This window comes from Eschrichtius robustus, chromosome 16 (genome assembly GCF_028021215.1).
Source record: "Eschrichtius robustus isolate mEscRob2 chromosome 16, mEscRob2.pri, whole genome shotgun sequence".
NCBI classification, from domain to species: Eukaryota; Metazoa; Chordata; class Mammalia; order Artiodactyla; family Eschrichtiidae; genus Eschrichtius; species Eschrichtius robustus.
The window spans coordinates 69,775,195-69,786,531 of record NC_090839.1 but is presented as its reverse complement, the minus strand read 5'-3'; the positions used below and the strand labels follow the sequence as shown (position 1 = coordinate 69,786,531).

The 11,337-nt window shown below is 49.9% G+C and overlaps 1 protein-coding gene across 2 annotated transcripts in view; it reads right to left on the bottom strand.

Annotated features, from left to right (window-relative positions):
• Positions 1-165: 165 nt before the first annotated feature.
• Positions 166-11,337, bottom strand: part of VPS35L (VPS35 endosomal protein sorting factor like) — a 119,027-nt gene continuing 107,855 nt past the window's right edge. For both annotated transcript variants that reach the window (XM_068525177.1, XM_068525176.1), the window contains 3 exons: positions 7,716-7,834; positions 1,430-1,576; positions 166-733 (listed from right to left, as the gene is read on the bottom strand). In XM_068525177.1, coding sequence (XP_068381278.1) covers positions 635-733; positions 1,430-1,576; positions 7,716-7,834 — 365 coding nt within the window. In that variant the 3' untranslated portion in view covers positions 166-634. The remainder of the gene's footprint in view (positions 734-1,429; positions 1,577-7,715; positions 7,835-11,337) is intronic.

The window sequence follows — 11,337 nt, the reverse complement described above, 5'->3', positions numbered from 1 at the left end:
GCTCATTAGTGGTAATACGAGAATCAGATTCCGCCAAACTGATAAAAAAGTAGACAGAATCACATGCTGTTTAGGGTTATGGCTGCAAGAAAACCAGGCGGTTATGTTTAGACACGTTCTCTTCCGGATGAGAGTCAACTGTAATTAAATGAACAGTCATGAACATAAGTGTTCCTTCAGGAGGTTTATTCAGTTACAGTATATTTTCCATCGAAGCTACAGGGAATCTCAGATTTGACCTCACTTTCTCCTTTAATCCACCAGCATACTCTAAATCCAATCAATCAAGAGCTGATTTTGATATAAAGCAAATTAGGGGAAGGGCACAGTGGGTCTGTCAAAGTGGACTGCTTTTCAAGGTTCTTTTTCCAATAAAAAAACACCTTTCAGAAAAGAAAGATGTTACTTGCCTTCTTCAGTTTTTCCCTAAAGGCCCATCTGAAGGCCACTTGCGCAAAGAAACACTAAGACGCTGTGCTCAGTGAGCAGGAGTGGATTCGAATGCTCTGACAGCTCCCACTTCTTCACTTCACTGGCAGAATAATCTAGTAGAGAAGCCAGTCTGTACGTGTGTAAAAATAAAAACAAAAACGCAAAATAGGTCTTTCTGGACTTGGCACCAGAGCCCCTAGGGTCAGGTCCTCGTCTGCAGAGGGAGCCTGAGGGCCAGCTCGGTCAGATGCCCCATGTCTGGGTGTTTGCTTCGCTTCTTGATGTATTCCAGAGTTTTCACCTAAGAGGAAAGAGAAAGACTCATCTCCTTTCTGGTTCATAACTCTCAAAGCTCCAACAAATCAGCCGTATCGGGAGCTTTGGCTTTTTTCTTAGCACAGAGAAGGGAGGGGAAGAAACCAGCAGTTTTAAAATAAGACTCCTTAGATTATAGCTTGCTCTTAAAATCACCAGGAATGACTGGTGTTTTCATACATACGGTTTTTATTCAGAGGGAGTTAATTCTTAATACTACTCAGTGGTCCCCTGGTTCCAGGACCAAACTGAGGATACTGAATCCCTTATAGAAAATGGTGTAGTATTTGCATATCACCTACATAACTCCCCCTGTATATTTAAATCATCTCTAGATGACTTATAACACCTAATACAAAGTAAATGCTATGTAAATAGTTGCCGATAGGTGGCAAATTCAGGTTTTGCTTCTTGGAAGTTTCTGGAATTTCTTTTCCCCCTGAATATTTTTGATCTGTGGTTGGTTGAATCTGAGGATGCCAAACTTGCAGATACGGAGAGCCGTCTGTACTTTGTAGGGCCTGGCACCTTTCTGGAAGGGGAGACTGGGGCTGTTTGAGGTCCAGGCCCTGATGTTGTGTTGAGGCCACTTGTGCCTGGCCAGGACAGCCGTGCTTGGCGGGCGTTGTGAGGGCCCCCACTCCCCCCACCCCTCGCCTCGCCTCGCCTCGCCTCGCCTCACCATGGTCCTGGTGTCCGCACAGCCGTGCCTCTGTGCCAGGTGCCACAGGTTGACGGACAGCTGGTTGAGCCTGTTGTTGCGCAGGTCCCCGTGGGCCAAGATGCTGTTAAAGAAGGAAAGGCCCAACGAGCTCTGGCGCTTTAGGGCCTGATACAGAAAAGAGAGGTTACTATCTGGCACTGGGGCTCAGGCCCGGCCCAGTGTTGACGCTGCCTGGGGTTCCAAGGCCAGCTCTACCACGGATCTTCTGGAGGGCGAGCCGCTTAACCTCCCCGGGTTACCCCAGCAGTGATAGGCCGTCTTGCGTAACGCAAGTACAGGAGTAAACTGAACGGTAAGATACGTCTCTTACAGACGTGTCCTCAAGCCACCCAAAGTTTCAGGCACTATTCCCACCCTCTGGGTGCTGGTAATAAAGACCAAAGACAGCTCCCCGTGAATAATGCTCCCCAATGCCTGCTGCCCATGCCCAGCTTTTATAAGAACCATTAGGTATTCTTCACACCAGATCGTTCCTCTTTTGCTCAGTGATCTGACGTGAAAGGTACTCTCAAACAAGGAAAGTCTAACCAAAATGTCAGAGTAGACCAAACCTGAACCCCCAGCTTTGAATGGTAAAGACAAAAGGGAAACTAAATGTCCAAAATGCAACAGGCCCAGGAGAAAAGATACCAGCTCCCAAAGGTAAACAAAGGCACCTGGGAAGTCCCAAGTCAGCAGGTGGGCCTGAGCAGGGGACCAGGTCAGATCACACATCTGTGTGGGTCCTGGAGAGCTGGCGCCCGGACCCTTGCTGGGTGCTCTTGGCTGGCGCTGCAGACATCAGTGCTGCCAGGAGCCTTGAGCGTCTGCTTTGCTCCTTGGCAGCTAGTGGGTATGGGGTCCTTACACTGTGACAGGTATGAGCTCTGTGCTTTACACAGCTCACCTTGTTTAATCTTCACAACAACTCTCTGTAGGTAGGCAGGATTCTAGAGCTGGATCCCAACTCCTGGTTATCCAAACACTAATCTAGGTGCTACTGTGAAGGGACTTTGCAGGTATGATTAAGGTTATGGACCTTAGGGAGATAATCCTGGATTATCTGGGTGGGCCCAATCTAATCACTTGAGCCCTAAAAAGCAGAGAAATTTTTCAGGCTAGAGTCAGAGACAAGTAGCAGAAGAGGAAAGCAAAGGAAAGATGACGCAGAAGGGGAGACCAGAAAGATCTGAAGCATGAGAAGGACACGACCCACCACTGCTGGCTTTCAAGATGGTAGAAGGGGGCCAAGAGCTAAGAAATGCAGGCGGCTTCTAGAAGCTGAGAACAACCCTCAGCCAACAGCCAGCAAGGAAACAGGACCTCAGTCCTACACCATATGGAACTGAAGTGGCCAACTCACATACGCTGGGAGGTGGATTTTTCCCAGTGCCTCCTGGTAAGAGCCCAGCCAGTCAGCACCTTGATTTTGGCTTTGTGCAACCAGGAGCAGAGAAACTGGCCCAGCCAACACCAACTTCTGACTTACCAAACTGATGAGATAGTAAATGGGGGTTGTTTTAAGTTTGTGGTGACTTAAAGCTGTAATAGGAAACCAGTACACTCCCGTTTTGCTGACGAGGGCAGAAAGCTTCAGGAACTTGCTCAAGGCCCACAGCCAGCAAGTGCGGAGTGAGGGTCTGAGCTCCAGTCGTCCAGTTCTGGAGCCTGTGCTGGTACCCACACCCTCCCATGTCCCGCCCCAGTTTGTAAGATGTTCCCACAGACCCAGGGTTAACATCACATTAGGGATCCAGATTCTGAAAAAGCCGACAGAGTTGCCCAGTGCAGCTACACAGTTTTATCCAGGGAAACAGGAACGATTTGATGTGATTTAGACCAATACATATTTTTTTCCTGCTTTTTCCTAACGACCTACTAACTGTCCATCTGCCCACGCATCCTCCCATGTGTGGAGCCCACAAGAGCAGCAGACTACGCTAACTGCTGAGCCAACTTTGTCACCCGCTCCTGCCGCCCTCTCCCAAGTGAGGATTTAAAGTCTTCCACTGGAGAAAAAAAACAACGCAATGAAACTGCCAAGGAGCAGCTAAGAATGCAGTTGGGTGAGGGTGGCCGAGTGACGACAGTGAAGAGACTCAAGCCCCCTAAATTGAGCCTGCCTGGACAACGGTCTGGACCAGGTGACCGTCACAGCAGCAGCTGAGCCGACCGAACAGCACTGCTGTCAAGGAGCGGGGTCACGCTGTCGGGTCCCAAGCCTGCAGGCACAAGGAGGGAAGGCTGGTAGACTCATTAATGGGCTGGCAACTGCCCGCTTTGGGTTCCTTTGTTTAATCAGACAGTGAGCTCTGCCCCAGTCGGGAACCGGGGCAGAGACCATCCAGTGGGTTCCAGCCCATCCTGCTCGCCTTTTAAACTGGCTCTCATCTGATGCCTGGGGAACAGGAGGGCCCTGGTTTCTGCTCAGACCTGGAGGACCAAGCTAATAGAAAACTCAAATCCAACTAGAAGAGTCTCCCAAGAGAGGCCCTTTAACTGCATTTCTTTGAAGCAAGGGAGAATTTTAAAAAGTCAAACAAGTAAGACAGTATCTTCCTGGTTATTTCTCTATTCTGTATCTTCTCAAGGATTTTACCCTAAAAGCCCAGTTCGCCTGTGTTTTCAATGCACAGCCCACTAAAAATGAGATCATTAGAGACGGGTCTGGGGATGAGCGGGCAGGCGGCCGACGTGCAGAGACCCAGGAACCTGTGAACACGTTATGAGAGACCAAACCAGGGCCTCGAGCCCCTCGTCTCCCTACAGAGGTTTTAAATAGAAAAGAGCTGCTTTTGTTTCTTTTCCTAGGGGAACTGCCATTTGCAGGAAGTTGTAACCGTCTGGCGTGGTTCCCAGCCTCACCACACCCAAACAAACAGCTTCATAAAGCTCGTGCCTAGGGCAGGGCTGGCTCCTTCACACTCATGTAGAGGACAGTTTTGGAAGCGGGGCCGATACCAGCGCTGAGAGAGGAGACGCTCAGCTCGGGCACCAGCGTCGGGCTTTCACGGCGCCCAGCCTGGCTCCACGGCAGCTGGAGAGAGGTCCGAGCGCTCCTGCCGCTCCTGCCGCCCCGGGCTCTAGAGGCCTCCCCTCCCGGGGCGGCCTGTGCCGAAGCTCACAGCGTGTTGTTAAAATGAAGGATGACATGTTCCATCTTAGCTCAGTCCGCCCATATTTTTTCTAATAAATGTGCATATATGGGCAGGCATTTTCAGTGAGAGTCCCTGGTATTTATGTGAGTTGAAATGTACTTCAGAAACTTTCCAGCCCTGCTATTCTTTCAGAATTATTTCAGAGTCGTTATCACAGTCAACGCCTCCTCCCCCAAGAGAAAGAGACAAGTGTTAAAATAGTTGCAAATTATATGGTTCTGGGCTCTATTTTTGTTGTGAGCCTGGAGGTCCGAGACTGTGGTCGTTTATGCTGTAAGCAGTCACCTCTGATTAGACCCAGCCTGTCGCGTCAGAGTGAAGAAATGCCTTTTCAAGCCCGGAGGCACATGTTTCTTGGGCACGACTTGTCAAACACACAGCCCTGCTCTGGCAAGAAGCTAGAGCCAGAGCCCTTGGCTGTAGGGATCAGGGAAGGTGCTAAGAATCCTTCACAGCAGGGGAGCGACCAGTGCAAGTGAAGGTGAAGGACTCCATTTCTCCTGCAGCGTAATGAGGGCTCTCTCCTGAAAGCTGCCTACCGCAGAGACGAAGTTTACAGGCTTTCGAAAAAGGCCTTTCAGTTGGAGGAGGGGAGTTACCTCTTCTAACACTAACTGGTTTGATAAACCAGTTCCTGAAGAAACTGGGGTTCTGATGCTGCCCCCTCCACTGACAGCCAGTGCCCTCCAAGCACTAACTCCCCAGCATTCTACAGCCCTGCACCCAGGGGGCCCCAGGGTCAGTGGGACCCACCCACAATCCTCCCTCCCTAGAGAGGGTGCTGGGGGGCACTTGGGGCCCCCAGGGCGCCAGTGGTTCTGTGTTTTCCATCTGCCCTTTGGCCTGCTAACCTTAAGGCTGGCCCTGTGTGCAGTGCCCCTGACCTCGGCAGTGGCCACGGGGGAATGGAGTCTGGAAAAAATCCCACTCTCTCCAGGACCTGCTTGAATACCCTGGGGAGAATGGGAACGCGGGACATACATGTCTGTTGTGTGTGTGTGTGTGTGTGTGTGTGTGTGTGTCTGTGTGTGTGTGCGCGCGCACACACCCACAGCTATAGAATAGTCTCATGGTTTCTGTGGTGGGGTGGGGAAGGGGGGAAGGGCAATGGTGGCATTCTGTACAGTCCTGGAAGTGAGTAAGAATTAAATTAAGTCCAGCTTGATCTTATTTTGTCTTCAAAGGATTTAGTGGTGTGAGGGTAGAGAAGCAAATACTAAAAACGTGAGACTTGAGGTTTGGGAAGGAGGGAGCTGGGGGAGTGTGTGGGCAGGAAGGGGAGGGCTGGAAAGCCGCTGGGAACCCTGCAGCCCGAAATCTGTCCTGGGTTTGGGAAAGGGAATTGGAGGGGGTGGGGGGTGAGTGGCAGTGAGAGAAAACAGGAATCTGCCAACATGAGATCAGGAATGAGCTGTCAGTTTGTTTGGAGTAGCGAAGAGCAAGACTGGCGCGGGGTGGTGGGGGCAGACATGGAGGCAGAAGCCTGACATGAGCTGCCCCAGGGGAAGGACGTGGAGAAAGGTCAGGCACTGGCTTTGACTCCAGAGTCACTGCCAACCTCCCCACCCTGATTACACAGCAGGAATCAGCCTTAACACAATGTCCACCAAGCCTGAGACAGAGCTTCTGGGATCCATCTGTCACCCACATGTTTGAGCTGAAGCTGCAAAAATGGAGTAACTGGGGAAGGGTACCAGGTAGTTATTTAGATTGTACTATAATTTGGAAATTATTTTGAAATCAGTCAACCATCTGTCTATATGGAGAATATGGGAAAAACTGCTCTGAAAAGGTAACGATGCAACATCTGATAAAGGAATATATTCTGTGGATCAGAGCATGGGTTCTAGAAGATTGCCTTGACCACATTCCATAGCTACCACTCTAGGATTCAGTTTCCTCATCTGGAAAGTGTAAAGGGATAACAGCTGTTCCCACTCATGGGACTGTTGTGAGAATTAGATGAAACCACACACGCAAAGTTCTCCACGCTACACTTACGTATAAGAAAGGCTGGGATGCGCGATAGTGAGAGGACCGCGCACCGCGATGAAGAGTGGCCCCCGCTTGCCACAACTAGAGAAAGCCCTCGCACAGCAACGAAGACCCAACACAGCCAAAAAATAATAATAAATTAATTAATTAATTTAAAAAAAAAAAAAAAAAAGAAAGGCTGGGATGGGAATTTCCTGGCTGTCCAATGGTTAGGACTCCAAGCTTTCACTGCCAAGGGCCCGGGTTCAATCCCTGGTCGGGGAACTAAGATCCTGCAAGCTGTGGGGTGCGGCAAAAACAAAAGGAAAAGGCTGGGCAAGCACAGCCTGCTATCACGGCTGCACAACAACCGTGCGCCACTTGCTGAAAGGTAAGTGGCGAGGCCTTGACCGAGGAGCGCGATGCAGTGGCTACGGATTCACGCCTGGGGATCTATCTGGGTGGGAACCTGTCTGTCACAACCAGAGGAAACCAGGGGCTCTGGAAACCTCTCTGAGCCTCGGTTTTCTTTTCTGTCCAAGGAGAATGAACGCGGCACCTACATCACAGGGTTGTTGTGGGCCTCACAGAGCCAAGGTGTGGAAAGTGCAGGCTCTTACTCACTCAACGTGTGCTGATTGAGCGCCCGCTGTACGCCAGGTTCGAGGTGAGGATGCCGGGGTGAGTGACAGATGGATCCCAGAGACCCTGTCTCAGGCACAGGCAGGTCTCCGAGACCCACGTCTCGAGGTCCCGGCCACACGGAGCTTACATTCTGGTGGGGGAGGCAGGCGACTGAGAAGTGAACACACAGAGCATTTCGGAGAATGCCCGAGCGTCACAGGGACAGTTCACAGGGACGCAGGAGTGTAGTGGCTACTTGACACAGGGTTCAGGGAAGGCCACTCTGAGGAGGTACTTGAGCTGAGACCCGAATGATGACAGGGGTGGCCAGGGGAACCCTGGGGAGGCGCAGTGCAGGCAGAGAAAATGGCAGGAGCAAAGGCCCCGGGGCCATCGATGAACGGTCTTCACACAGGCGCATTACTCTCTGGATGAACCAATGTCCAAGCACCCTGGGAACTCGTGCTTTCAGGGCAAGCGGCGGGGATGGGGGCGGCAGGGGCCCCTACCTCGTCCTTGGCCAGGGTTTTCAGATGCTCCAGGATCTGAGCCATCACCGTCTCGCACAGCTTGTTGTTCTCAGCCAGAAACTTGGAGTCTCCCCCGTACAGGCTGTCATTGGAGTCAACTGATGGAAGAAACCAGAGCAGTGAGACGTTCCCAAGCCCAAGGCCAGGGAGAGGCAGCCGTGGTGTCAGCACGTGGCAGGAAATCACAGCAGGGCAAATGGGAACGGCCAGACTTTCCCACGGGCTTGGGGCCTTGGGAATCATGGAGAAAACACCTGGCCTTCCAGACAGTCTAAGCCAGAGAGCTCACACTCCAAAGTCTGTCCCCTCCGGCCCAGGCATGGAGGGGGACAGAAGGCATCACAGTGACCATCAGAATGGCTGTCAGCACTGAGCACCGGTGTGCCGGGCACTGGGCGCAGCGCTTCACAGGTGTTACTGCGGAGTCCTCATAACCGGCACGTGCGAGAGAGGACAGATGGGGACACTGAGGCTCCGAGCCCGTCCCAGCCAGGATCCCAAACTGGGAGGCGCCCGTCAAAGCCTAAGCAGTTAAGCACTGCCCCCAGCCCCTGCCCTGTCACTCCGCCTCAAAACTTCTGCAGATGGAACAGAAGGTTCTCTGCATCTTCTCGCAAACCTGAATCCTTTCACTCAAGTCCCCTCTCTCCTTGGGCATCTCCTGTGACAGCCACTGTCTAGAGAAAGAGCAGCTGCAAGAACAGCCTGAGTTCGACCTCCCTCTATCCCTCCTTCCTATCGACCTTCGCACAAAGCATGACCTCTGGGTAAGGAAGGAGAGGGACTCTACAGGGTTCTGTTTGGCACTTTGCTGTTTCTCACTTAATGATTCCTGGAGCTATTTCCATATCAGCATATATGGATGTGCTGCTTTGCTTGTACTAGCTGAGCAGTAGTCCATTGTGTGATGGACCAGAATGTTTTTGGTTGGTCCCTCCTGCGGACACTTCAGTGGTTCTCCTTCTTTTTTTTTTAGGGGGGGGGGTGCGGTGAGGGGTCAGGGCCAGGCTGCTGCAAAGTCTTACCGTCTGTAAGGGAACCACAACCTCTGCCTTGCAGAGTCGATTCTTTCCCTCCATGCCTTTTTCTCGCCAGATCCTTTTTTAACTGCTTTCACCCCAACTCCCAAATGCCGACTTGCACGTGACTGAGCGTAGTTATTTCAGGTGTGAATGAGTGGCGCTCGGTGCAGTGCGAAACCATTGGAGCACCCTCAGCGCTAAGTGGTCAAGGAGAGGAAAAGTGCAGTGGCAGCTCTTAGACGTTTCTGATCTGGTGGAGGCCTAAAATTTGGGCCACTGTCCCAGGTGCAGTGACAGCTGATAAAGCAGAGCCCGTGCAGGTGCCTTGGCGGGGCGTGGCTGGGCTTATACGGCCAGGTACACACAGTGCTAATCCAGTTCATGGTTTAGAGACGTTGTCAATAAACCGGTTCAGCTTAGCTCGTCTGGGGGAATGTGGTTTGCTGTGCTCTTCTCGGCCCAGCCCATCACCATCCCTAGGATCCTGTCTCCTAGGCGTTTACAATCAAAAAGGGATGATACGTATGAGATCACAGTAAAGCCCATGACGTTGTGTGATGCAAACAAGAGGTGACACCACAAGCGAGGGACACGGGGCACTCGTTTAGCTTGCAGATGGGTGAGGCTGAGAGTCAGAGCCACAGTGCATAGCCCCATTATGGTCAAAGTCACCAGCCGTCTGTCAGGGCCTGCACAGAACTATTCCCTGGACTGCGGGCAACGAGCTGCAGAACCAGGGGATCATGTTAAACGGGCATTGGCCATGAAGACGAGAAAAGCCAAGGTACAATGTGCAGGGATGGCTTCTGAGCTTTTAAGAAAGTGACCCCTCTTACGGTCATTTACAGGAAAATTGGCAAATACATCAGCGTATCAGAAATACATCTAAGTGGCCTACAATTTTAGGGGAAAAAAAGTTCAATTTTACTAGTGATCAAAGAACAGAAAACTAAAACCACAGAAGAACTTTTAATAAAACATCACCTATCAGATTAACAAAGGTGAGAAAGAATACCTGGTTTTGATGTAGGCCTGGGCAAACTGTTGGTGGGAGTACCATAGCTTGGAAATCAGTAAGAAAAGCCTTAAGAAATGTCCAGTACCACCTCACACCCATTAGGATGCTGTTATTTAAAAACAACAACAACAAAGAGGAAAATAAGAAGTATTGATGAAGATGTGGAGAAACTGGAAGCCTCGTGCATCGCTGGTGGGGATGTAAAATGGCACAGCTGCTGTGGAAAAGCAACTCCAGGATCCAGCAACTCCACTGCTCAAAGGACTTGAAAGCAGAGGCTCAAACAGATACACGTACGTGAATGTTCACAGCAGCATTATTCACAAGAGCCAAAAGGTGGAAACAACCCAAGTATCCACTGACAGATCAACAGATAAGCAAAATGTGGTTTAGTGGTTTATCTAAACAGTGGCATATTATTCAATCACAAAAAGGAATGAAATTCTACTACATGTTAACAACATGGATGAACCTTGAAAGCATTATGATAAGAGAAATGTGCCGGACACAAAAGGACAACTAGGGCTTCCCTTGTGGCACAGTGGTTAAGAATCCGCCTGCCAATGCAGGGGACACGGGTTCGATCCCTGGTCCGGGAAGATCCCACATGCCGCGGAGCAACTAAGCCCGTGCGCCACAACTACTGAGCCTGCGCTCTAGAGCCCGCGAGCCACAACTACTGAGCCTGCGCGCCTAGAGCCTGTGCTCCACAACAAGAGAAGCCACCGCAATGGGAAGCCCGAGCACCGCAACGAAGAGTAGCCCCCGCTCACTGCTGCAACTAGAGAAAGCCCGCGTGCAGCAACGAAGACCCGACGCAGCCAAAAATAAATAAATAAAATAAATTAAAAAAAAAAAAAAAGGACAACTATTGTATGACTCCACTTATATGAGGTACCTAGAAGAGGCAAATTCATAAAGACAGAAAGTAAAATAGAGGTCACCAGAGGCTGGGGGGAGGGGGGAAGGGGGAAGTTATTGTTCATTGGGTACAGAGTTTGTTTGGGAGGATGAAAAAAATTTGGAAATGGATAATGGTGATGGTTGCACAACACTGCAACTATACTTGATAAAACTGAATTGTACATTTAAAAATAGTTTAAAAAAGTCTTAGTACAGAAAAAGGTCAGATCTTTGACTTGGGAAAACCCACTCCAAGGGATTTATCCTAAGAAAATCATCCCCCAGTTGCACAAAGATGCATATATGTGATATTGTTTCATCACAGAGGACAATGTTCAACGTATGTTCATTATAAATGTTGTGTATAATGGTGAGAGGAGAAGCAACGGAAATATCTACCAAGAGTTTTGATTAAATGCTCTGGGGCATGAGCATTAAATAAAATACTATGAAGACAATAAAAGTATATGATCTATAGTTGTTAACTACCATGTACTACACTATACTATTGCTACAATATACTATTATTGAAAGATATTTATAATATACTATTAGTAAAGTGACAAACCAGTATATCTATATACCACACACAGACATATATAGCCATATATTTCCTAATTTATAACTTCCTAAGAACCAATTTTTTCAATTAAAAAAT